The sequence below is a fragment of the Dermacentor silvarum genome, chromosome 9, assembly GCF_013339745.2.
Source record: "Dermacentor silvarum isolate Dsil-2018 chromosome 9, BIME_Dsil_1.4, whole genome shotgun sequence".
In the NCBI taxonomy this organism is placed as follows: Eukaryota; Metazoa; Arthropoda; class Arachnida; order Ixodida; family Ixodidae; genus Dermacentor; species Dermacentor silvarum.
This window is the reverse complement of record NC_051162.1, coordinates 25021588-25049455: the sequence shown is the minus strand read 5'-3', so window position 1 is coordinate 25049455 and position 27868 is coordinate 25021588. Positions and strand designations below refer to the sequence as shown.

At 43.9% G+C, this 27868-nt stretch overlaps 1 protein-coding gene across 1 annotated transcript; it reads right to left on the bottom strand.

Moving 5' to 3' along the window:
- Window positions 1–171: 171 nt before the first annotated feature.
- LOC119463493 (uncharacterized) lies at window positions 172–25544 on the bottom strand. The gene is made up of 6 exons (XM_049655237.1): window positions 25361–25544; window positions 25152–25240; window positions 22698–22808; window positions 7592–7783; window positions 3816–4029; window positions 172–308 (listed from the first exon to the last, which is right to left on the bottom strand). The coding sequence occupies exons 1-6, from the start codon at window positions 25542–25544 to the stop codon at window positions 172–174; spliced, it is 927 nt and encodes a 308-aa protein (XP_049511194.1).
- Window positions 25545–27868: the final 2324 nt, after the last annotated feature.

The window sequence follows — 27868 nt, the reverse complement described above, 5'->3', positions numbered from 1 at the left end:
ACACCGGCACACTGGGACGCCGGCACGCTGAGATGCGGGGACGTTAACGTGCTCGGCCACTGAATTTTAACAATGGCACATGGCTGGTACTCACATCGGTGCATGAGAAATGACAACAGTTGCTGAGAAAAAATATATTTATTAAAAAAATTGGAAGTAATTAAGCCCACTTCAGACGGCACTTTTTGTCCGCTGGCCTAGACGAGCGGTCTCGGCAAACAGGTCACGGATGGCCTTTCGCGCTTGTGCTCGCCGCTTCCCTCTGGGGACGTCACTTGCTTTCTCTGCTATTATTTTTTCCACTACATCTGAAAAAATGTATGCACCAGAATACATTTAAAAAGCACATGACAATTAAGCAATTATAATGAAGTCTACATGCAAACAGCCTTCATCATACCGTATTAGTGAAGCAGCCCACTGAACAGGACAAAGTGGAGAGACACAAGAATACACGACACTGTGTCTTGTAACTTTGTCTTCGTCAGTGCGCTGCTTCACCAATACGGTACGTATGATAATCACAACTCGCCCAACTTTTCACATTAGCAAACAGCCTTATTAAATGGGATGCAACAGAGTAGCAAATGAAATGTCCTTATATCAGACCGCTTTCAGCAGACATACAGTAACGAAGGTACAGGAGCAATAAAACTTTACTTGCTCCACATGTAATAAAACATGCATTTAATAAATTTCTGCTCAATAGCTAGCAATACATTCCATCACAGGTACCCATTTCACACCTTGTGGCGAGCTTTTGTCTACATGTTCCTTGAGCACATTAGTCCTCTCAAAGACTCGCCATGTAGCATTTTCTATAATACCGATTGTAAAGGTTACCGACATGCACTGCCATAGGGTTTGTCATCAGAAATTGCCCAATAAGATATACCTTTGTACCTTACAATGTTCGCTATTAAGCGAGCTGTGGCACTCACCACAGCACAACATGCACTTGCTTTATTTTCTATGCACTTGTCCAGTTCAATTCAAACGAGTAGGATCATCTTATGCAGCTCAATGCATATATGCAACACTGCAGTGAGACCACTCTTTGAAATCGGGACACTTCCTGCATTCTTCGAAGAGGGAATCGCAGGCACTGAATGATGGGAGCGTCAGTGAAAAGGCTTACCATAAGGCATATGTCAGTTTGCACATGCTTCCCATTGCGTTTGGCTCTGCATGCATTGGAACATGATGTGCAATACTGAAGGCAAGTGTGCAGCCAGGTTATCCGTTTGACGAGTGATAAAACTGAATCACTGATTACCTTATGAAATATGCCTCTATAGATATAAAAAGTTTGCATTCTGCCTCCAATGCACATTTCACTGTCAAGCTAACTGCAGTTCTAACCAATACATAACAACATGCAGCCCCTTTACGTATGTGCACTCAACCAGTTCCATTCCACTGAGCTCAATATCATATGCAGGTCAAGGAGCATGTGATAAGGTATGAGGCAATGAAACTATACTTTTTGAAATGAGGACACTTTCTGCATACTTCGCAGGAGCGTGGCATTGCAAGCATTGAATTTTGGGTGCACAAGTGAAAAGGCATACCACAAAGCATGCCACTTCGCACATGCTTCAGAGAAGCCTGTACTCAGTTTTATACTTATATCAGGTAATGGTGTGGAAGCTACACAAGTGTTGCGGCCATAAAGTCGCACTGCATATGCTTCCAAGTGTAGTTCTCGATATATTGCTACATTTTCTACTAAATACCTACTACTTCATAGACTACAACTCGTGGATGTAGGTTTACATCAAATAACATGCCAATTGTACATATTTCTGCTTCTATAGATGGCAACATACTACTATGTTTTGGTCACAAGCACAAGTGACGTGCTGTGGCTGCTGGTCACAGAAATATATTACTTCGCTCATTTGGAGTTAAGTAGGTTTAGATCTGGGAGTGCTTTTACCAGGAAAAAGCGCGGTACCTTTCAGCTATACCCAGTAGTACATATCGTTCGCTCTCAAAAACGAAGTCTCAAAGCTTTCGTTGGATGTTTACAAGTACATTGAACCAACTAAATGGTGACAGGTTTTATATCTAAGCAAAAAAGCTTTTTCTAAACATTTGGAGCCATATTTTTCACAGCATGTAAAAACATCAAATTGATTTGAGCGATTACAATAGTACACATCAATTGGGCTGAGGTCCCGTTGAGTTTTCAACTTCTCGAACTGTGGTGTGTCACACAGAACCACCACTGGTTTGTCTCTAATATGCTGCTGTCACTTTGGGCTTCCAATCACACACTCTGAAAGCTGCTCTGCGCTTGTGCTCATAGGTAGCATTGGGTAGTTGGCACTTGCAGCATGGCACAATGTCAATTGATAAACATTTTGCCTTAAAGGGCATCTCACCAGGTATGTAGGCATTGCAAAACAGATGAATGCACAGTTTAAATCATGCCTGCAAAGTATCACACCAATGTATGCTGTAGAAGCAGATGGAAATTGAAACAACCCACTTTCTTCTCAGAGGTGCCCCTAAATATGCCAGCAAGATATAAAGCGCAGGTCACGGCCACATCGCACGCAAGGAGCCTACAGTGCACAAATAGCCAGCCATAGCAGAACTTGTGCATTTCTATAAAACATAGAGCATGCAGAATATCCTCTGGAAGCTAGGGTACTTCAGAGCAAAAAAAGGAAACAAAATAATAAAGGAGGCTGGTCTCTTCACATTACGCATGCGAACACTTTCGAACGCTTCTTGTCGTTTACGCAGTACCAGCAGTAAGCTCGACCTTTGGACCTAATTCAGATAAGTTAGTCGCAGGTAGCAGTTTCCAAAACCTGCAAACTTCTGCAAAAAGGACATCACCTTTATTACACATTGTGCAAACACATTAAAACATTTTTTTCCAGCTAAACCATGGCTGCATTAATACAGTAAAATCTCGTTACAAGAGACATGGTTACAAGAGACACTTGGTTATAAGAGACATTTGAAAATGGTTTGGTTGGTTTTCCTATGTTCGCCATGTTAACATCGCATACAAGAAACATGATTACAAGAGACACTCCATTATTAAGGACAACTTTTTAGGTTCCTAGAGTAAGTTCTTCACTGTTTAGAAGAGACACCAACCCAGACACGGATCTTCCATCCAACCCAGGATAGAAGATCCTGTGGAAAACTGCCATGAAGATAAAGCTTGGGCCTGCATCCAAGAGACCGCAGACATTCCAGAATCTTTCGAGGAGTTTGTGTCTGCAGATGTGGACCTCGTGTGCTCCGAAGAGCTTACAGATCATGCAATCCTCACGCAAGTAAATGGTGCATGTGCCCTAGAAAATGAACCGGATGACGAGGACATTGCAGGGCAGAAAGTGTCGGCAGTTGAGGCTGACGAACATCACATCTAAAAGCACTTCAAAGGTATTGTGAGCAACAGGAAAGCTTGTAAAGTGAAGTGCTTTACCTCCAGAAGTTGGGAAAGAAGCTAATACAATCTGCAGTAACTAAAAAACAAACTATACTATGAATGATTTCAAGCCATCCTCAGCAATTTCCTGTAGATGTGTTCAAACACACTTTGATGCTGATGTATAATAAAGTTATCTAGTCTGACTACTCAGTGTTTTTAGAATTTTTGGCTACAAGAGACGTTTCCCAGGTCCCTTGAGTGTCTCTTGTAACAAGGTTTTACTGTATATTATCTGGTCCCCACACCATATGACCACTATGCAAACCCGTAAATAACTGTTCCGGTTTTTGTAAAGCACAGGCTCGTAGAAACCACTGGTATTAAAAGGGGGCATGAATTTCTGCAAGGTTATACTTACTCATTATGGCAGTGATCTTATTAGGCGTTGCCTGCTGCTTTGCAACGCTATCTGGAGTTCTCCGGCTGGGCTGCCCTGTCAAGCAGCGAATTTTCAGCTCGCTTGTGGTCCAAAAAACTCGTGCCATCTCTCTGGCCACCTTCATCTCGTGGCCAGCCTTCATAATAAAGGCCAGCTTTGTCTCGGGGATGGAAATGCCTGGCCCAAGATGCACCTACAAGTATGAAAAAGTACGAAAAGAAATCCAACTGTACGTTTGTTCAGTGAGACAAGGAAAAACACAGCAGGGTAATAATCTCTCATTGACAACATTTGCTCAATAGCAAAAATTCAAGTGATGGGGTTTACCATCCCAAAGCAACGCACTACATATAGAGTCAAACCTCATTATTACGTAGTTGGCCGGGCACAACGTTTAGGTACGCACTAAACGATGTAAGAATTAACCGCTTATGCCAGTTTAGCGGCTACTTATTGGCCGGAAAAGAACTATGTCACCATGCTCTCAAACACGCACTAAGACAGGCTTTATTTGCGCGTAGGCAGCAAAAAATCGGTAATCATCACTTGCCGCCGTGGCGGCCTTGCCGCGACGACGGCATCTTCGAACTCGATAAGGCTGCGAGCCAGTTTGCCCATGAGGCCCCGCTTACTAACTAAATTAACAAGCCCGGTGTAATGCATGCACTGGCAAACATAAACACATCTCACTCGATGATCGCAGAAATTTGTTGTCACAATGCCGAGAGAGGAGGCGCAGCAGCATCAGCGAGCGTGCCGTCTCGCTTCAACGCGAACTAGACGTCGAGAGCACAGTGCATCGCTAGTTGCACATTGTCTGCAGGTCGCTTTGAAGATGAGGCCAGTGCGGGCGCGCACTTTTTCCACGCAGCAGATCGCTTTGAAGATACGGCAACCGCCGCCGAAGTAAGCCCCTCCCTTTCTCGCCTCCCCTGCCGGACACGACAGAAGCAGCGCGCTTCTGCCCCGCCTTTCTCCCTCGCACGCATGCGCGAGATAGGCGGCTGACCCACAGAACACCTCGCAAGCTTTCGCTCGCACATACACCGTATGGCGCTCGGTGACGATGTTGGCGTGTTTGGACTTCAAAGCGACGTCCACGGTGACGACAGAAATGTGCTTCTACGCGGTTGCTACTTGAATTGGATTCGACAGCGACAGCGAATTTGCACCCCCTACCAGTGGCTTCTTCGCGTTACCGAGAACTAATTTTGAAGGCCATGCTTTTGTGTGCAGCAATCAGCGACAGCTGCATGAGCAAGAAATACGTCATGGTGGCCACGTTTTAAGTTCACTATCGCTGACAGCTGTCGTCCGGGCTTCGCAACTTGAGAATCGAACGTCTGCGCACATGAGATTTTGCAGATTTTGTGCCTGTGCGTGTAGATAAGGAACAAAAATAGTATGCACTAACGGTTTGATGGGCAATGAGCGATTACGGCTTAAGCAGTCAGCAATACATGGAGTTCAATGGTGGCTGGGTGGGGGAATCTTTGCGACTATGTTTAAACCACAATTACATATTAAGCGGGTACATATTAACGAGGTTTGACTGTATATAGGCTATGAGGGATGCTGCAGTGGGAGGCGAACGAATTCCAATCACCAGCGGTTCTTTTATGTTATGTAACTGCAAGCAGATGAGCGTTTGCTCTCCTTCAGAATGCAGCTGCTGCCACTCAGGAATGGAACCTGCCATCTCATTCTCAACAGAACACCACCATTAGCCATGAGCCACCGTGATGGGTCCTGATAGAAAATTTTTTTTTCGAAACGCAATTTCAGGGTGTCACGCTATCGATGACGGTTTTTTTTATGGTAGGTTCTATCAAAATAAGGCAAGCTTGCTGTGCATAGTTTATATATGAATTTTGAGTGTCTAGCAAAAAAGAATAGCAGCTCTGACTGCGTTTGTATTACGAACCAGAAGAATTATAGCCACTTAGCACAAATCGACATAAATAAGGGGAAGAAAAGACAAGGTGAGCACTAACCTTTAGCTATTTATTGTCACACAGGCACATTGAATATAAATCAAAAAACCTTCAAATGCGCACCCGCATCATTCTTTCAATAAGATGACTCCCTGAGGGAAAGAGGGTAACCAACGTGTCGCTGATACATTATGCTCCAAGTTTTCTAATGTGAAAGGCTTCTGGCTTGTAATAATTTTGTGCAGCTGCATCCTTACTTCTGCCTATAATCCTAATCGGGTCTAGCCATGGCTCACACTGATGTGCTTGGCAGTGGGCAGGCAAATGCGCGCCCCTGTCTGTAATTTTTAAAGACAGCTTGTGTTCCCACGCATGCTCATTTACGCAGCATCTTGTCTAGCCGACGTAGCTATTGCTTAAAGATAGCAGCATTCTGTACACTACTCCAGTAGCACATTTTACGTATCGCCTGGCATGTTTCTTCGAGCAACCACACTTCTTGCTACTATCACATAGTACGCTTTGGCATAACTGGGCAAGGTTGCGAGGTGCGGAAACCAAGATAGGCACCCCATGTCTGTTTGAAACTTATTTTAGGTTGCGGGATACCTGGGGCAAATATGGCACAACTTCAAGCCTTGGCGTTCTGTGTGCTAGCTCTGCCCATTTTGTTTGCTTTCTACTCGAGTTTCTGGAGCAGCAACTCAGCGAAACACTACTCCTCCAGAAACTCAGGAGAGGGAAGCAAACGAAACGGGCAGAGAAAGCACACAGAATGCCAAGGCCTGAAGTTGTGCCATATTTGCACCAAGTATCCCACAACCTAAAGAAAGTTGCAAACAGACATGGGGTGCCCATCTTGGTCTCCGCATCTCGCAATCTCGCCCAGTTATGCCAAAGCGTACTATCTGATAGTAGCAAGAAGCGTGGTTGCTCGAAGAAACATGCCAGGCGATATGTGAAATGTGCTACTGGAGTAGTGTACAGAATGCCGCTATCTTTAAGCAAGAGCTACGTCGGCCAGACCAGACGCTGCGTAAATGAGCATGCGTGGGAACACAAGCTGTCTTTAAAAAGTACAGACAGGGGCGCGCATTTGCCTGCCCACTGCTAAGCACATCAGTGTGAGCCATGGCTAGACCCGATTAGGATTATAGGCAGAAGGATGCAGCTTCACAAAATTATTACAAGCCAGAAGCCTTTCACATTAGAAAACTTGGAGCATAATGTATCAGCGACACGTTGGTTACCCTCTTTCCCTCAGGGAGTCATCTTATTGAAAGAATGATGCGGGTGCGCATTTGAAGGTTTTTTTGGTTTATATTCAATGTACCTGTGTCACAATAAATAGCTAAAGGTTGCTCACCTTGTCTTTTCTTCCCCTTATTTATGTCGGTTTGTGCTAAGTGACCATAATTCTTTTGGTCCGTAATAGAATATGCACCGGCTAGCCCAGCAACAAGTATTAGTGAGTCAGTATTATTTTGTTTCCCTTGCAAGAACATTAGCTCAGTTAGTGTGCACCAACTTGCTAAGTTCAATGCACATTGAGAGACATGCAGTGTGCTGACAAGACAACTGGCCAGCCAAACGACAATAAAAAATAAATTGGTCAGTAAAAAATAGAAATATAACCACAGTGAGCATCGGGCACTATTGCACATTTAAACCAAGCTTGGAAACTACAAGCTGAAAAAAGCTGAAATGCACAGCACTTTGTATATCCAACTGAAATAGCCATGCTGTAGGACTTACCACGGAAAAATTATGCCCATTCATAATAAAAGCACAGCATAAAGGAAGTATGCAATTCAAACTTACATTCCCATCTACCACTTCAAATAGGTTGGGCTCTTCAGGTGCAGGGCTGGATGCAGCGACAAAACTCTCATCTGAAGAGGCAAATAATATTGTCACTGAACTTGCCACAAGAAAAAGCAAGCAATATGGAAGCAAATGTGTCGCACAAAGCGGCAGACAGGTTACCGTAGATAAATGTGTATTAATGGGACACTAATTCTGCAATATAGGTTGTTTATTAGATGAGAAAATGAAGGTCAAACTTCCATTTGATGCTGCCATCAGACTGCCAGAATGTCAGTGTGACATGAATTTCGAAGCATTCTTTTTTTCTTTCATAATTAAGCCACGTTGGCTTGGTAGAAGTTCCAGAAGCTTGCCATTTTCAATGTTTCAGGCCCTAGCTGACAGTCTAAGTCCATGACGAGCTGGTGCACGGATCTTAAGGCATCACCACTCGTCTTCTCCGCCTTTTCTGGCTTACCAAAATTAAGCCTCTTCTCGCAGTAACACAAGGCCTTTTTTGGTATTGTGGAAGGGTCATTTTATAATACAGGTGAAATCATTCTCTGTTTATTGTGCAGCAAGAAAACTGGCCAAAATTTGAAGCAGTTGGTAAAAAACCAAAATGAATTTCTTTCTCCTCCTCCTGGATGGGATATGTTGGGTTTTCTATATTAACAATCATTCAAACAAAGTTAAAGAAAGTTATTCCACGTACCCATATCAGCCTGGTCTGTCCCCTCAAGGGCCTCAACTGCATTCTCAAGTACATGGCTGTACATATTGTCACCTGAAAATTTCAATATTGCATCACGATTTCTAGTTTCATAAGCAATTTATACATTTGTATACCTACACCAGCAAAACTTCATAACTTGTGTGAACACCCCTTTATGAACTTCACAAAATACTGTGTAAATACAGTAATATCCCGTTAACTCAAAGTAGTAAAAACTGGAAAAAATTTCAAGATAGGCGGAGTTTCGAGATAGCCGAATTCACGAAAATATGAGCATAACCACCACGTAAAGCCAACATGACGCCTTTCCAATATGGCACCGATAACCGCCGACTTCCTCACAAAAGCGATATGTGCAACCCAGCAACCAACACGTCGGTTGTACATAGGCAACGGCGAACCTCACACATATACGCGCTAACGCAGATGTATGTTGACACTGTGTTCGAAACCGAGTCATGCTAAAAATCTCGCAAACGTGCTCTATTCCCCGCAGTTTTTGACCAAGGACAACCTCCACAGAGCGTCGTTCTGACTACTGATAAGCGCGAAACTGAACTGCACTGGATAAGCTATGCCTGAGCGACTGCACCCTCTAGATAGACACAGATCTTGACATTGTTCACCTTTGGACACTAAGTGGTGTCCAAAGCTTGACGTCTACGACATATTTCCAGCTTCCAAAATCATTTTCCCCGTTTGCAGTCAGCTGAACAATGGCCTCAAGATCTATCTTTCGAAAGCGGCACGCCGGGCGTTGCAAGCAAATGCTGTGGGAAAGCACTCGCCACTGCCCTGCTTAGTAACGTGCCAGTGCAGCCACGCACAAAAGCTGCCTCCGAGCACTGGGCATTGAGGCACTGCCGTGCATGGCTGGTGTGTTTACAAGTGGCGGTGTGCTCGCCTCTGGCCGACTTTACTCTTTCTCACACTCTTTGCGCATGTCAGCGGTCGTAGCGACGCTCCACCTGCATAATCAATCGGATCAGCTGGCCAAGAACTTTTGATGATACTACAGCTGCGCAATAAAGTACAAAAAAAAATGTTTCGCTACTGTTTTTTTTCCCCAACATTTCTGCAGTCTAGGTTTCGAGGTATCCGGAGTTTGGTGCAGTGGCATTTCAAGATAAGGGGTGAAAAATCCATGGTGTTGAAACCGTGCCAGGGAAAAATTCGACTTATCCAATAATTCAAGATAGAGTTCGAGTTAACGAGGGTTTACTATAAATGTGGCAAATCAGTTCTGGGGGAGCCTGCAAGCGGAGAAAAGTTCACAAAAGAGAAATATTGTCATCCAGCGTTGCACGGAGCTGCAAAGGAAACCCCTGTGGGTTTCTCTGAAAGGAAGCTTCGCAGTTGAAGAAAATCCCGGACCATGACAAATTTTTCTTCCTCTGCGAAGCTTTTTTTCAGGGAAGCTTATATGGGTTTCCTTTGTAGCTTCGTGGCACAGTTAGGTGGATGACAATTTTTCCCTTTCGTGTAAATGGTTCTATTAACAACACATACACAACTTCTTTTCGATACTGCAATGAAGTGATAAATGTCGCCAAGGTGATGCCAGTAACTGTGAGGGTGTAGCATATAGTGTTTCTATTTTTTAGACCATAAACATTTTTTATAATGAGGGTATGAGTGTAGCGACAAGATGCTTTTCTGGAGCTGCTAGACGAGGCAGACATACTTTGCTGTGAAGAACGCCAGTTTCTGAGAACTAGTTATCAAAAAAGTCATCAAATTTGTATTAGAAGATTGAGGGCAATAGATTGTAGGGCAAATTTGGAGGCAGTGACATTTTAATGCACCCCCATTTTTTAATATTGAAGATTGTACTGAATTCTAGATGCTTATACTAAATTTGAATGCTTCATCAAGGCAATATTGAAACAAAGCACACTGGGAGTGCAGAAAAGACAGCCTCACTTGCCATCGCACACAACCTCATGTCTGCATGCCTTGTGCCTGCCATGTCTCGCAACAAATGGCGGTTTGCATCTACATTAGACGTGCACCAGCACTCCCTCGCAAAGAGACGTCTTGACAGGCATCATTTCATATTGCTATTGACAGTGCTACAAAATTCGTAATTATTTATCAACATAATTGTATTATTCTTAAGGTTGTTAAATCACTGCAAAGAGCAAAGAAAAAAGCACTTTATCACATGACATTTATCAGCCACACTGAGAATTGATTGTACCATGCTATAGCTTTGCAGCCAGGCATGTGGCTAGCATGGCAATGTGAGGCAGGCCTAGCTAGCCTCACATGGCCATGCCAGTCACGTGCCTGGCTGCAAAGCTATAATATATTCCAATGTCGATTTGAGCAATGTATCTCACTTACACTGATTGTATTTACCATTGTGTACATTCGGTTTAAGATGAAAATAAGAGAAAAGTATGCCTAATTTCTGGAGAAGACAGTGTTGTGTTGGTTCAAGATAGTGTGAAATTTGTTCATCCATATTTGTTACAGCTGTGTTTGACTATACACGCAGACGTTAACCTATCTCAGAAGTCCCTATAAAATGGTGTTATGAATATTTAAAATGGCACTCTTTACTGGTCAGAGGTGTGAAAGGGTTAGTGCATAACCCCAGTCGACAGTTGACAAAAAAATATAGTGCAGCCCATTTAACATTACATACAAAAAAATATGTACACATATTGCATGGAATTAAACTTCACATATATAATGTGCATTACGAGGGTTCACTTGCCTTCGTTTGAACCCTCAGCCAACACTTCGTAAGGTGGAAGTGGATCACCTAAGAAAAAATTATTGCAGCATGACAAACGCTCAATTGTACCTCCTGTATGATTTCCATCTGGATAACAAAGAACAAAACAAAGCAAATCCTGCAAGAAGAAATATTAAAAAGTTCACCCAAACCTTCTACCAGGGGTGCTTGAAGCTTTACATAGGATGCTGCCAGAGCAATTTGTAATTGACTGAAGTCAATATTCACAACTCACCCTAAAAACCTTGACAGTCATCATTACATTGGTCATCATTAATGGCAGTACACATATTAATGTACAATCCACCAGACAAAAAATTAACACCAAGCAAGTGCCGCCTGATAACTGCTTCGTTCCAAAGTCGCGAGGGGCTTTCGCACAGGCATGGAAAGGTAAAAAATTTAGTGCACACATAGGAAAGGCTTCCAATTCACTCATTTACATGTAGCTCTCCCCAAAATTTTATGGCCGCATGCTAACACTTTGCTACTTGATCCAATGCTTTGTAATGGACGATGCAAAAAAAGCAAGACGAATTACTGTAACCACAGGGCTAGCATCCACTTCAGAGAACAGCCTAGCAGTCAAATGTTATGGCACCAGTTAAGCATGCATGCACCCACACTCACTATTTTCTTTACACTGCACTGTAATAAAAGCGTGAATCATTAGAATGACCAGCATTCACCCAATATTGTTGACTGATTGTAGTTCCTCTGCAAATCGGCTACAAGAAATTATGTTTACAAGGGAGCTGTTGCAAAAGTGGTCAAAACATGCGAGTCAAGTCTTTACTAGTTTTCTGAGACAAGGTAACAATTAGGTGCACCTGTACATATCAACAATGAAGACACTATCATAGCAATTAAGTCTAGGACTTGTGCATTGTATGTATGAGATAAAAACACTGCCAAAAACATGCAACGTTTCGCTACGTCTTGCACATATGTTAGAGGAGCTTCATTTTGTTCCCAGGGTCGAAGTTAAATAGTTATCATCGTCATCAGCCTACATGTCCACTGCAGGATGAAGCCCTCTGCCTGAGATCTACAATTACCCCTGTCTTGCGCTAGCTGATTGCAACTTGCGCCTGCAAATTTCTGAAAATTTTCTTAGTGACTGCAAGTTGTAGGGCATCACCTAGTTAGGGAAGGGTTCACTGCAGGGTATTTCAAATTGGTTCATTATTGTTAGAGGAGACAAGAAAAACTGAAATGTCACATTGCCATGCTGCCAAGAGCGAGCTTCCTTGCCGACGTAAGCACTTTCTCCTTCTGCCTTGTCTAGTGCCCGCAAGTGACATTGGTTACCTGCCAGCTCCTTCACCAGAGCCAAGGGACCTTGTCCCATTTGCATCACAAGCACTGCCTCTAGTTCTTTTTTTCCCCTGTTTCTCTTATTGCTGTGCGGCACACTCCCAGTGGCAGTATTGCACATTCTGCACTGGACAATTCACCGAAGTCATAAGCCATAATTGGTGATGTTGCAGCCAGTGCACCTTACATAGAGGCATTTGTGCATGTGACTTTGACTCTCTGATTGAAAGGAAGGCCATGAAGGCGTTGTTTTGACATTTCTTCTGTTAAACCATGAGGCTTTATGATATTTTGCAGACAATTTCTACGGAGTGATCTACATCTCACGCTGGTCTGTTTGAAATGCCTAAATCTAGTGAGGGGCACTATAAGAACACCACTTCTGGAATAGGAAACCCAAGTGAGAGAGAGCTGATGAGCAAACCTGGAGATATAGCTGGCAACATCATTTCCCTGATGGCCGGTTGCACTGTAGCCGTCTGGGCAGTGGGAGCAATTTCTGCATGAAAAGCAAATTATTCCTGCTATAAGACACCACCTAAGAAAATAGCATTAAAAATAAGGAAAAGCCAGACAATCTTTCGCCAATGACTGCATATGACATGCAACATGGTGCAACAAAGTTGTTATAGGTCCTCGTGCCTGTGAATGTAGCTGCGGCTAAGATGTATAGTGTGCCTCCTGTGCCATTCATGGTGCTTAAAACATTGGAGAATAGAAGCTCCTACCTTCCAAAGCTGTATGCTCCTAACACAGATCATGAGCCCCGCCATACTGCTGCTCAGCCAGCTGTAGCAATGCATTCAGTGTACATAGAATATTTTTGATAAGCATTACACAACCTGCAATGTTGATTTAGCTGCTACACTGACATATGCCGAAACACTGCAAGAAATGAGGTAACAATTGGCCAGAAACTGTCCAATAAACTTGACAGCACGCCAGGTGCGCACGACCTGTCATGAACTCAGTTTGGAAAATCAGGTGTATAATATGGGCCTAGCACAGCTTAAAAGAGCACCGATACAATACTTTTGCATCCTGCTTTCCGTGCTTTATTAGATAGCTGCTGAGTCCGGAAACACAGCACGGCACCAGAATTCCTTGAATGCACAAAAAATTGCTCATTATATTCTCTTCCAATGTGCTATGATTAGTTGGCTTAAGGTTTGTTTGCAAGGGTTCCTCTACATGTCACAAATATCAGAGGTAATAGACACATGTTACACGCGTATTTATCAGAGATAGTGGTCACATGGTATCACAAACTGCTAATGTACAAGTCAGCCTGATCTAGTGTTCACAAGTCACACAATAACTGCATTGCCGAAAGCTGGAAGCGCACCACATGCGCCATTCTTTCCACATGTCCACATTCAACATAGAATAATGAAATCTTGGCCCCCTCTACTGTCTCTTCTCTCAAAATGTGCAGTGCCCTTTGCCCTCCTCCCCTTTGGTACTTATTAGCTCATCGTCTGAAGCTTTCAGAAGACGATCACAATGTGCTTCTACCGCTGCACATCAGTGATAACACATGACCACTACCACCACAATTTTCACATGTAGAGGAGTATGGAGAAATGAAAGAATTGGAAGAGAGCATCATAGGATAAAATTGCAACCAAAAAAGTTGGCCCAACATGCGATCATGTCACAGTAGGTCTTACTGTCTTTCACCACTGCGCTAGCTGCACTGTTCTGAAAATACAAAGGGTGTGACAGAAACCGCACTTTCGCACAATGGCTTTAAATGTACACACTAACATAAACGACCCAAGTTGCATAAGCATGTTGGGAAAAATGGGCACAGAGAAGTTACCAAAGCCCCCAAACACGTACGCTTAGGTTAGAACCTACCAGGAACGAAACACACAATGCCAAGTCTGCCTAGCGCAGGGTCATGCATTGGCCCAACTAAGAGAAAGTGAAGAGGTGGATTCAAGAATTGGCTTATGAAGGCCAGCTGTGTGATGCAACACTTCCTTCTAGTTTATTTCCTTCCTTTGTGTAGAGAAGCCCTTGCATACAAATGCTGTGCCAATAGGCTGTGCTCTATATGGTACCAATCTAAATTAATTGCATTAAAAGATGATACAATTCATGATTTGTTACATGTTTGGGAAACTGAGACATTGTTATGGAGTTGGCAGCTATCTACAAATACATTTTTTTAAAATTGTGTCAGTGCTCTTTTAAGACAAGAAATTGAAGCTTCGGTATTATAGTTGACCCGTAGATATTCACCCATTTATTGATCAAATCACATTCTACAGTACATACCCATGTAGCTGCACGTGCTGCTCTTGTTTGTGTCTATTCACTCTTTTCTTTTTATCACCAGCTTTTACTGCTTTCATTCCCCGCAGGGGCGTCTGCGTAAGCAGGCGTTTGGTGTGTTGCGACACCACGTACCCGAGCACATGAGGCTTGGACCCTCCCGCGTGTAGCCGTGCGCGGCTTAGCCGTGTCTGGGGAAAGGGGGATCCTGGGGGTTGAGCCGATCCCGGGTGTTCGGACCTCTAAGGCCCCCCGGCGGAGGCAACACAGCTCTTCGGCCTCTGCTTCACATAGACGGCACCTCCAGACTGACCCACCTGGAGGAAATCGGCAGTCGCCTTTTCCTGTCCCCCTCTCACCACTTTTTCTTTCTCTTTCACTGTCTCTTCTTTCCTGTCTTCTATTATCTTCTCCTCACTTCCAAATTTCTGGGCGGCAAGGGTTAACCTTGTGTGGCTAGCCAGTCTTGGCTATGCTGTATTTGGTTATAGCAGTGATGTACAACTGGCGTTGGCAGGATTCCCATTACATGAACTCCTGTCACGTCCCCGCGTTGGGCTCCTTGGTGGGTGGTTGGCATGGCTGCCGAAAATCCCAGCTATACTCATGGACAGTGCCTTCCCTAAACTCCCTGATCGCCCTCAGAAACGAGGGCGCACCGAAGATGTATTTCAATTTTTTGGCAACAAAACACAAAACTTTCCACGATTTCACGTCATCCACTCCGATAAACCTGAAAAGACAGTAAAAATGATCTCACCCTTCCTTGTCTCGAAGTCTCTGACTGAAGTTCTTGGCCGAGGCTACAAAGCATCGAAAATGGCAAGCGGTGATCTGCTTCTGGAGCTCCGCGATCAGATACAATACGAAAAGCTACCGAAATTAGTGTCATTTGGGGACATCCCAATAACACTGACCCCACACCGTACTATGAACACCACTCGCGGCGTTGTTTCAGATGACGATTTAATGGAGCTAACCGAGGCTGAACTCTTGGAGGGCTTCAGTGAGCAGAATGTGATAAACGTTAAAAGAATTAAGATGAGGCGCGACGGCAAAGAAATCAAGACTAAGCACCTGGTGCTCACTTTCGGCTCAAGTGTCCTGCCCGAGTCCATCGAGGCCGGATACATCAAACTTCGTGTCAGGGCATACGTTCCAAATCCTCTCAGATGCTTTAAATGCCAGCGATTCGGCCACAGCTCTCAGAACTGTCGAGGCCGCCAAACGTGTGCGAAATGCAGTGCTCATGAACACTCATCTGACTCTTGTGAAAACTCGCTACATTGTGTGAACTGTGATGGGGAGCACGCCGCATACTCGCGGTCGTGCCCCACCTGGAAAAAAGAAAAGGAAATTGTAATAATTAAAGTAAAGGAAAATCTAACGTTCAAGGAGGCACGCAGGCGGGTATCCTACCTGCCCAAGAAAACCTTTGCCGATGTGACGCGTCAGGGGGCAGCGTCGCAACGGCTTCCGGCGGCTGTCCGGCCCACACACAGTGAGCCGCCAGTGACGCCATCCGCCCCCTCGGCGGCAGCAGCTAGCGCTGCTCCGCCAACTCTCAAGAAGGGGCCATCGACCTCCGGGCTGGTGGCCTCCAGGGCCTCGTCCCTCGAGGCGAGGCCTTCCCGTCAAACCAACCGCTCGCAAGAGCGCGTGTCCAGCGCCTCGCAAGAGGCGATGGACACAACAACTGGCCAGACGGCGCCGTCAGCGCCTAAGGAGCCGCGAGAATCTCGCGATCGCTCCAAAAAAGAAAAAGCCCGCATCACAGGGCCCGACAAGGGCTCTGTAGCTTAAGTTAGTCTCCTTTACACACAGCACAAAAAACACTTTCAACATGAATACACAAATTATACAGTGGAACGTCAGAGGACTCCTACACAACCTCGATGACGTCAAAGAAATCCTACACAAGTTTAATCCGAAGGTGCTGTGTGTTCAGGAGACACACCTTAAACCTACACAATGCAACTTTCTCCGGCAATACGCCATCTTTCGCAAAGACCGCGATGACACCTCCGTGTCATCCGGCGGTGTTGCTATCGTAGTTGACAGAGGTGTTGCCTGTCGAGAACTGAAACTTCGTACGCCCCTAGAGGCAGTTGCTGTCCGAGGGGTATTGTTTGACAGGCTAGTCACAGTTAGCTCTATATACATCCCTCCCAATTATCAACTTAATAAAACTGAATTTCAGAACTACATAGATGAACTTCCGGCACCATACATAGTTGTCGGAGATTTAAATGCACATAACACATTGTGGGGAGACTCTCGTTGCGATGCGAGAGGACGCCTAATTGAAAACTTTCTCTTTTCTTCAGGAGCATGTTTACTTAATAAGAAAGAGCCAACTTACTACAGCATGGCGCACAACACATACTCCTCCATAGATTTAAGTATCGTGTCGAGTACACTGATTCCGTACCTGGAGTGGTCCGTTCTGAAGAACCCTTTTGGGAGCGACCACTTCCCAATCATGTTAAAACTGACAAAACAAGATCTATGTTCCCCACACATTCCCCGATGGAAGGTTGACTCGGCTAACTGGGAACGTTTCCACGAACAAACTTATTTAAGCAGGGATGATATTGCCTTTTTAAATATAGATGATGCTGTAGCATATATAACGGGCTTTATAATTGAGACTGCCACAACATGCATCCGTCAAACTAACGGACTGGCTAACAAACGTCGTATCCCGTGGTGGAACGAAGAATGCAAGGAAGCACGGAAAAATCAAAACAAAGCTTGGGGACGACTTCGCGACTCTCCAACCGCCGAAAACTTGATTAATTTCAAACAAATAAAGTCCCAGGCTAGAAGAACACGTCGAGGTGCTAAAAGGAAGAGTTGGGAGAAGTACATCTCCAGTATAAATTCTTACACGGATGAGACGAAAGTGTGGAATCGAGTAAATAAATTAAAAGGCCGGGAGGTACACCCACTCCCCTTAGTAAATACTCAAGGAGAGAGCCTGGAAGATCAGGCTGGTTGTCTGGGCGAACACTTTGAATATATCTCCAGTGCGTCCCACTACACACAAGCATTTTTGAGAGTCAAAGAACGCGAAGAGCGACAGCCCCTAAAACGTAAAGGTTCATCGAGTGAGGTCTACAATTATTCATTTACTTTAACTGAACTGAAAGCATCCCTCGCTTGCTGCAATAACTCTGCGCCAGGCGGTGATCGTGTCATATATGAAATGATTAAGCACCTGAATCCTGAAGCGCTGAAAACACTCCTGTATCTTTTCAATGTCATGTGGGCGCATGGATATATCCCGTCCTCGTGGAAGGAAGCTATAGTCATTCCCGTGCTTAAACAAGGCAAAGACCCGTCCCTAGCCAGCAGCTACAGGCCAATAGCGCTAACAAGCTGTCTGTGCAAACTATTTGAAAAAATGATCAACAGGCGCTTAATCTGTTTCCTTGAAAATAACAAATTACTAGACCCCTTCCAATGTGGTTTCAGGGAAGGTGTGTCCACGACAGACCACCTTGTTCGCATTGAGTCTTATATTAGAGACGCTTTTATACATAAGCAGTTCTGTCTTTCAGTGTTCCTCGACCTAGAAAAAGCTTACGACACGACATGGCGCTACGGCATTCTCCGAGATCTCTCTGCGATGGGTGTCCGTGGCAACATGCTAAACACAATCGAAAGTTACCTGTCTAACCGCACATTCCGCGTAAGAGTGGGCAACGCTTTGTCTAAGTCATTCACCCAAGAGACCGGTGTGCCACAGGGAGGCGTGCTTAGTTGCACACTATTTATTGTAAAAATGAATTCCCTGCACACAGTCATTCCACGGTCAATGTTTTACTCCGTTTATGTCGACGATGTGCAAATTGCCTTCCAGTCATGCAATATTGCCATCTGCGAACGACAAGTGCAGCTTGTAATAAACAAATTGTCCAAATGGGCAGATGAGAACGGTTTTAAAGTAAACGCTCAGAAGAGCACTTGCGTACTCTTTACAAACAAGAGAGGCATAATGCCTGTCCCCAGTATACAAATCAAAGGAGATGCACTCTCTGTCAGCAGCGAGCATAAGTTTCTAGGCATTATTTTGGATTCCAAGCTTACATTTATTCCTCATATTAAGTATCTTAAGGCCAAATGCCTGAAGACAATGAACCTTTTAAAGCTTCTGTCACGTACGACTTGGGGTAGTGACCGAAAGTGTCTGCTTAACCTGTATAAAAGTCTTGTCCTCTCACGCCTTGATTACGGGTCTATAATTTATAATTCTGCAACGCCAAGTGCATTAAAAATACTAGACCCTGTTCACCACTTAGGTATCCGCCTCGCGACTGGTGCTTTCAGGACAAGTCCAATCCAGAGCCTCTACGTAGAGTCGAATCAGTGGTCACTTCATCTGCAGCGGTCATACAGCAGTTTTACATATTTTCTGAAAGTGCAAGGAAATATTGAACATCCGTCTTACTCAACAATAAACGATGTGACCGCTGCCACACTATTCCACAATCGACCTGCAGCGAGAAAGCCGTTCTCTTTGCGTGTGAGGAATCTTAGTGAGGAAATGGGTGTTCCGCTGCTTGATCATCGTCCTATGGCCCCAGTGAAACTGTTACCTCCGTGGCAGTGGCAGCTCATAGATTGTGACACATCATTTATAGAAGTCACGAAACACGCATCAGAGGCACACATTAAAATGCATTTCCTAGAACTTCAGTCCAAGTACTCGTGCACAGAGTATTACACAGACGCTTCTAAGTCACACGCCGGGGTTTCTTATGCAGCCGTCGGCCCATCCTTCTCGGAATCCGGTGTACTCCACCCGGAAACAAGTATCTTTACGGCTGAGTCCTATGCACTTTTATCAGCTGTAAAGCATATAAAGAAATCAAAACTTCAAAAGACTATCATATATACAGACTCTCAAAGTGTCGTGAAAGCCTTGATGTCATTCTGCAAACTAAGAAATCCTGTACTCATTGAGCTCTATTCTGTTCTTTGTAGAGCTTACGCAACTAACCAGCATGTCACTATATGCTGGGTGCCTGGGCATAGAGGCATCGAGGGCAATGTTCTTGCAGACCAAATGGCCACATCAGTGACATCAACCGCTATTAACTCTACAGCTGCTGTTTCTGCAACAGATTTGAAACCTTTCTTGCGAAAGAAACTGCGAAGCCACTGGCAACGCTTGTGGGACACACAAACAAGTAATAAGCTTCATTTGATTAAGCCACAGCTAGGTTACTGGCCCCCCATAACTAAAACACGACGAACTGATGTCCTGTTCTGTCGTCTAAGAATAGGACATACATATGGCACCCACAATTTTTTGCTTATTGGTGATGAACCACCAACCTGTGGTAGATGTTGTGAGAGGCTGACCGTCCTCCATGTCCTCGTGGAGTGTCGGGAAGCCGAAGCCGAGAGAAGGAAACATTTTCCGGTAGCATACCGCTACAATATCCCTCTACATCCCATGCTATTTATTGGTGAACAACCGCTTTTTAATGCCAAAGCAGTCCTCGATTTTTTGAATGATGTTGTGCTACATGTTATTAGCCCAATAAGTTCGTAGCACATCCTCTCTCCAGAGGATGTCGCTGTGATAATTTTTGATAGCACATGCCTCCAGGCCCTTGTGGTTCAAGGGCTCTGTTTAGGTAGTAGTGCTTCTTGCCAATTACTGTATCTTAAATATTTTAAATATATTATTCTTCTTTCTCAATGCATTCCTCATTTCATAGTACACATCATTAGTCATTGCCATGATTTTAGTACATATATATTTTACGCACTTTACAGCGATAATTTTAGGCCCCTTTACAGCCATGTTTCATCTACTTCTCAGAATTCATTGCTCGACGGCACATTCACAAACACTGGCATGGCGCTCTTTGGCCATAACTGGCCCTTGCGCCATAAAACACCACACATCATCATCATCATCATTACTGCTTTCATTGAATATTGACACATGTTATCGGTGTTATGTGGCACTTGTAAGGCATTCTCGGTTTCTGTGTCATAAAACAATTAATTTAAGGAGTTCACTTAAAATTCCTGCAACACGAATACTAGTGAGGATTGTATAAGCGCACTGAGGAGGACAAGCGAATGTACAGACAAGAGCTAACTTCAACAAAGGCTTTATTGGCTGGCTGCAGCAGGTGTCACCGAACGCACTTCGTAAAGTGCAGAGATCGCGTTGTTTATCACATTTTGCTTTCATACAGAAAGTTCCACATAAGCCATCTAAAACAGTGTATAAATGATAGATTTAGAAGACACGCCAGCAACGTAAGAAACGACGTGATGGCTTGTTGCAGCATGTGTGGTTGTGAGTCGTCGTTTTGTTTAACAAAAGCTTTGTTCTGTCGAGACAGATGAACTCACCACGCTGATCACTCAAGCAGCCTGAATAGCAAGCTTAAATGATAAGTGCATGAGCATGCCTTTGCTTGGTTCCCCCCCGCCCGGCAAGAAATAACTTGTCTTTTCTGAACGTGATTTAGTGTGTGCACTGCATTTTTGCTTACACATGAGCGTGTTTTGTATACCTATAAATATGTGCCCCTGTTCCCGAAAAAGCTATTGTTGAAGTGAAGTGCTAGTGTGTGTCCACTCGCTTGTTCTCGTCATTTCATAAACAACCCTAAGTATGTCTTACAAACAAAGCCGAACGTCAACACTCCTCACAAACACGAGCTTGCAACTTATCAATCTTGTTGAGGAGGGCATCTGTCAGTCTTCTTGACCTCTCTCTTTCTTCGTCCAGGAGCTGAGCGAGTTCTTCTTTTTCATTTTCCTTTTTTTGTAGTTTTTTTTCCAGCTCCTCTATTTTTTCTGCCATGACCTTCCACTCAATTTCTTTAGCTGCTGTTCTTTCTTTGTGAGGATCCTGAACAGTAGATGAATCTTTACTTTCATCATCAAGGTATTCAAACTGCAATAAGACATGGCACCATGAACCTTGGGGGAATGACGATTTTTGAAGAGCGAATTATGAGCAATACTTTTTAAAAGCAAGTCACTGCCAGTTGCATGCACATCGAAGCCAATAATTTACTACCAGAAATCAGATAGAACCAGACGTTTCCAAGTTAAATCTGATAATCAGTGTTAATCATAGCTAAAGGAATTATGTGCCGCAGCAAAATATCATAAATGTATATCAGCCAATCCAAATAAAGTGACGGTGCACTTCTGGCAAACCAAGAAACACCTGCACTAGTATTAAAGGAGACAGGTCAACGTGAGCCAGCCATATGGGTGCCAAAAGTGTCACCCATCCACATGTTCTGGCATCGCTTTTCAATGCAGTGCGTCCCTTCTGTGGTCACAAAGGAAGCCACAAACTAAGAATCCCAGTACAGGCCAGTGATTTCTTATTAGCAGTCAGGTAAAATGAGTGTAAAAATGATATCTTGAAATGGCAGGTTGTCGCGATTATGCTAGCACAACTTTCCTATGTATGACCAGCCATAAAGCACCAAGGAGAATTTGGTACTAGCCGAGGGAATCAAGGCAACAGTTTCTGCTACGACGTACTTAGGCACCATTTGTGCTTTGTGTTAGGTACATATATTTTTTTTCCAGAAAGCTTTTCTCTTTATATCTGCGCATCACAATTTTTTATTTGCACATGCTAATGCAAGTGGCATTTATTGAATATTTCTTGTTTTAACAAGCCCTTACATGGTTTACTGATGAACACTTGAAGGAGTCACATAAAATACTGCAGACTACTCTTTTTTTTATTGTGCAAGTCCCATGCATGGTATTAGTGCCAAGTTAACAATACTACTATGTTGTGCTGCCAGAAGGCCAACTTACACAGGCCTGTAAATTAAATGAAAATGCTAAGAAAAAAATGTTCCGAACAACAAAGTATGAGGCATAATCACTGCACCCTTATCACATCACAGACAGGATAATGAAGCAGTAAGGTAAACTAGTAAACTATTATTTTAAGCTTTAACCAAAATATTGTTTCAGCATTGCCATCAGGTTTAAGTGTTGACGGTAATAATAGGCTGCTGGGCTCAAATATTGCTTACCAGTTCCGAGTTCTCTGATTGCTTGAAGGCTTTAACTATTTCTCCAAGTTCTTTCCTGGAAGCTTCCCGTTTCCTCTTCCTCTGCTCCCTCTTGGACAAACCTTCATCAGCCTTAACCACAAAAATGGCATGCAAGATAAGCCACAACACATCCACTCAACAACATTTATGGAGGCATCAAGATCTAATTCTGATCTCGATAACTGCAGGAACTCCCCCAGCAGCCAACACTGACCGCTGGAACAGAAGTGTCTATGTGGTTGAGTGAGAAAAAGAAAGGGAATCGACTTTTTTTAAATCAACCACACGAAGACGGTAAAGCCAAAGAAAGCACAGCTGTGGTTTTAGGTGAAATAAATAACTGTGGTTTTAGGTGAAATAAATAAATGAAAAAAAATGAAAGTAAAAGAAAAGAGAACCTGCCCACCGGTGGGAGCCGAACCCACAAACTCCAAATGGTGCGTGTAATATGATAAGATTGTGGGTGTGTCACAAATTGTAACTGGCAGTCTTTATCTTTGATTCCATTTCCCTTTTCCTTATTTTTGCATTTCAATTAAATATTACCCTGCCCAAGCTAGATGTCACTGAACTTTTGGTTTTATCCAGGCCTCTTTCAATGCACTGAAAAGCACTTGCCATCATTAAGGCTGCAGCTGCACATTCTGAAACAGTTCTGATGCTACACTCAACAAGATCAATTAAACGGGTTGAGACACCAAATTTGAGGCTTGCACATTCTTTGTTATAAAGGTTTCTTATTGCTCCAGGAAGCATGATGCACCCCCCCGCTCTAAGATTCGTATATTCTCGGTAAATAATTTAATATTGTATTATTTGTGTGAACGATTTTCAGTTTTGGTTTCTGGACGCCGAGTCGGAGAATGACGTCACTGTCTAGGAAGCTTGGTCACGTGGGCCCACAAAGCTATGATGCACACACTGCTGCATTGTCTGCTCTCGCACACAAGTTCTGCACCAGCGCAGGCAAACAAAACCACACTGACAGTTGTGATGGCTAGCTGCAGCATCTCCGATTCCAACTCTATGTCTGCATTCGATGCAGCTCACGGCACTTAAGACTCGAGGCTCTCTAGGCTTGCCCGGTGCTGTGGGTCACCGCTCATTATACGACACTCTAATGTGGTATGACGTCACTAAAAGTTTTGTTACGTGTCGAGCACAGTGACGTCGGTGTCAATCGTGCTAGCGATGGGTCTCGATCGCGAGAACAAGCATTTAGGCACTCTTTGGAACCGAATTCAAATATATTTTAAACGTTTGCTGTGTCCAACACTTGTTGAGTGCCCGTGCATACAGAGGAAGCCTACAGCAGGCTTTTTATAGCCTCGAAATTTGGTGTCTCACCCCTTTAAGCACCACATTATGACCTCCAAAGCCATGTTTTTGCCACTATCATACAATTACATGCCATTATTACAGTTGTATAAGACCTGGGGCCTTAAAATCAGGGCACCAGGAGGAACTCAGTATAAGCAAACATTTGCAACTATCATACAATTACATGCCGTTATTACAGTTACAAGACCTGGGGCCTTAAAATCAGGGCACCAGGAGAAACGTGGTATAAGCAAACATTCATGGAGGTGGAACTGAAGCTGCAGTACAGGAAATGTACCAACATACAAGTCTGCAATTTTGGCAGAGGTCTAAAATGTGGTCCAAAGTGGACAGTACCAGCAGATCAGCCAAGGTGTCTGTGTCCACCTCACAAGAGCGGGTATAGTGTCCCACCAACCACATTATGCACCATGTACACCCTGACAGACCAAGACCAGGCAGAGGGGAGACTAGTGGGATGTAGTGACCAGGCATTCCGCACAAACAACATGAAAGCTCTGAAGATGCACACAGCTTGCATTGAATGGGAGGTGTGCTGTGTATGCACATTTTGCAGTGCCTCAACCTGACAATATCTGCAATATTAATGTGTAACCAAACTTTGAAGAGAGAGGTGTATGTGCGCACGTGCATGTGTGAAAGAGAGGACACTCATGTGACCTCTCTTTACTACATGCTTGTCCCATGGATGTGAAAGAGAGACCACTCATGCACATTCCCATGGAGCCTGGCAGCAGCTAAAATCATAGCCTTGTTACAAAATTGTTTGTACAAAGACAAAGACACACCAACAAGCATAACCTCAGCAATCACTTTCTGCAACTATGCACTGTGCTGTACCACACTGCAAGAGGACAGCAGTGTAGGGGCATTTTTTTTTTTACCACAGCTTTCACATCTGTACACAACATGTTATAGTGAGGATGGTACAGTGAACCACACATGAATCAAATTTAGCTAAAAATATGTCTTCATGCGCAAGATGCACTCAAGTCACTATTCATTAGGTGTTGTTTTACCACTGGCATAAGCAAACATTACTAATGTCCGTTCACACAGTACATTGTAAAATATAATTGAAAATAATCTTACCAAGTTGCCCTTGCTCAGCTTTCCCAATATCACTCTGGGAAATGAGCTCCGTGACGTCTTTAATTTGGTGACAAGGCCCTCAAGGGAGTCTGAAAATGATTAAATCAGAACTCAAATGAAAGAATGCAGAATACAAGAGCATGGCGGGCCGTGTGTTCAGACCCCTACTCTAGGCGCAAATCGCCCGCGGCGGCAACGGATCGGCTTACCCGCGAGTGCAGTGACGTTGGCCGGGTAGAAGCTTTCACCTCCTCCATCCTCGTCCGCCCAATACGCCATCACAACATTGTCTTTCTTGAAGTCATCTGGACTTCGTGGACGGAAATCTCTGACCAGTTCCACAGGCAGCACTGCCCGCTCCTTGTCTTCAGTGTACTGTACGCACGCGAACATTGCTTCGTACTTGCCACAGATCGTCGTGCAGGGGCCGTATTCTGAAACGTTCGCCTAGGCGAAATCAGCGTGCGCGCTGATTGGCTGGTTGAGCAAAATTTAATGACATCGGTTCAACCACCCAATCAGCTCATCCAATTTTGCTAAAACAGCCAATCAGCGCACGCCTGAAAGCGAAAAAAGAAATTTCGCCTAGGCGAACGTTTCAGAATACGGCCCCAGGCGCAGAAGCTTCGAGGCCGACGAGGCACGCGCGTTCACAACGAACGACAAACTTTCGGCAAAAACCACGGACACAACGAATAAAAGATATAATAGAACGCAGCGACTACCGAAATGCTACCACGCTTGGATGGTCACAAAGGCCACAACCACCCGTAGTGGAAAGGAGGATAATAACTTTAAGTGGCGCTGTAAAGAAGCTGTTTTTTATTTATTTATTTTTTTTTGCGTGTGTGTGTGTGTTGTAGTGCGCGCGTGTGCGTACCCGCCGCAATTTCTGTTCTGTTTATGTTAATTAATGGGTTTTATTCTTGCGCTACGCCACGACCGACGTGCACATTGTAAATGAGCTGTGGTTCTTGCAGTAGCACAAGGGAACGAAAAATGCGTTTGTATATGCTGTGCTATGCAAATAAAAATAAACTACTTCTGTTATTATATAGCATTATATTATTTTAGAAAATGCTTAAACAATTCCATTAAACCAGATCTAAGAAGAATGCATGCCTTTCAGTGCTCGATATAATCGCTATAACGCGTGCACACAGCTTTCTCTCGATCGAATGCTCAGATCTAGATAAGGTGAGGGTTTATCCCTTGTACATGCATTATGTACGTTGCACATTGCCTTCAACCGTTGTCAAAATTAAATCAGAAACGATTAAGAAAAATATTCATCCCGCAAACTAATTGTCATATATGCCTGCGGAACTATGTGAACATGGAGTATTCGATCGTATTCTTCCCATCAGCGTTCGACAAAATGAACATTAATTTCATCTAGACCGACGTGTCACCTATATACACATAAGACAAAAAAAAGCACCCGTAAAAGGATCAAGGATGCTGCGTCCAAGCCACGCATAAAGTGGCCCCGTATATACCACACGATTGTCAGTGTATGCAAAGCGGTATTTTACCGCAACAAGCATATTTGTCGATATGGAGAAGCTGGAGTACATGGAAGGTGCTCTCAGCAATAAAGCGTATATATATATCGCGCCAGATGACCTGTTTAGTGTATTTTGTAATATTTTCGAATTTTTCAGTAACAGTGTTCGACTGTAGGCCTAGTTAGGCCTAGCTGAAGTGATTGGGCCCGGGCCACTTCATGGCAAAGGTCGCGCTCCACACAGCTCACAATACAACCGCGGAACATTCCTACAGGCCATTTCGTTGTAGAGGTTCTCGACTGTATCTACAACATAATAATTGCACGGACGTACATTAACTAGTCAATATACGTCCGTGCAGTTATTATGTTGTAGCTGTTATGTTGGCTGTAGCTTGCAGCTGCAAGCTACAGCCTCAGTTGACCCCTGGAATATATATATTGTACTGTGAGAAACTATCTGTGTAGCGCCTGCACAGAACACCATCACTTAATTCAGTATTTCTCTAGGGGTTCAGAGAACCTTTTGATCTTTTCTTCTACACAAATGGTATCGATCAGCCGTTTATAACAGACTTTAAAGCTCCCCTGCGTGTTTGGCAGAATGTATATGTCGATATACTGCATGCTACCATTCAATTTTGTCAGGACGAATAGGCGGGATATAGTTGGTTATAGACATTCTTGATTGATTGATTCTGGGGTTTCACGTGCCAAAGATCAGTTTTATGAGGCACGCCGTAGTGGAGGGCTCCGGATTAATTTTGACCACCTGGGGTTCTTTAACGTGCACTACAACGCAAGCACACGGGCGTTTTTGCATTTCGCCTCCATCGAAATGTGACCGCCGCAGCCGGGATTTGCGGCTGGCGCATTGAAGGGCAGCGCACTTAATAAGACTGTATAAAACATTAAAACACCCACACACACAGCGACCGTGTGTCTGTGTGTTTTAATGTACGTCTATATGGATCATTACGCTGCCCTTCAATCAAGCATGTTACTATGATCTTCTGCGCGCATCACACCTACTCTCCATCCTTCTGACGTACGTTATAATTCAAGTGGATGTGGGTGTGCGCGCGAGAAGTCATGATTTCATTTGTGTGTGCTCACAATCGAATGTATACACTGGTCATGTAACTCGAACTTTAGGGTAGATATAACTGCAGTTATTATTACTAATATTACTATAGTAATAAAAACAATA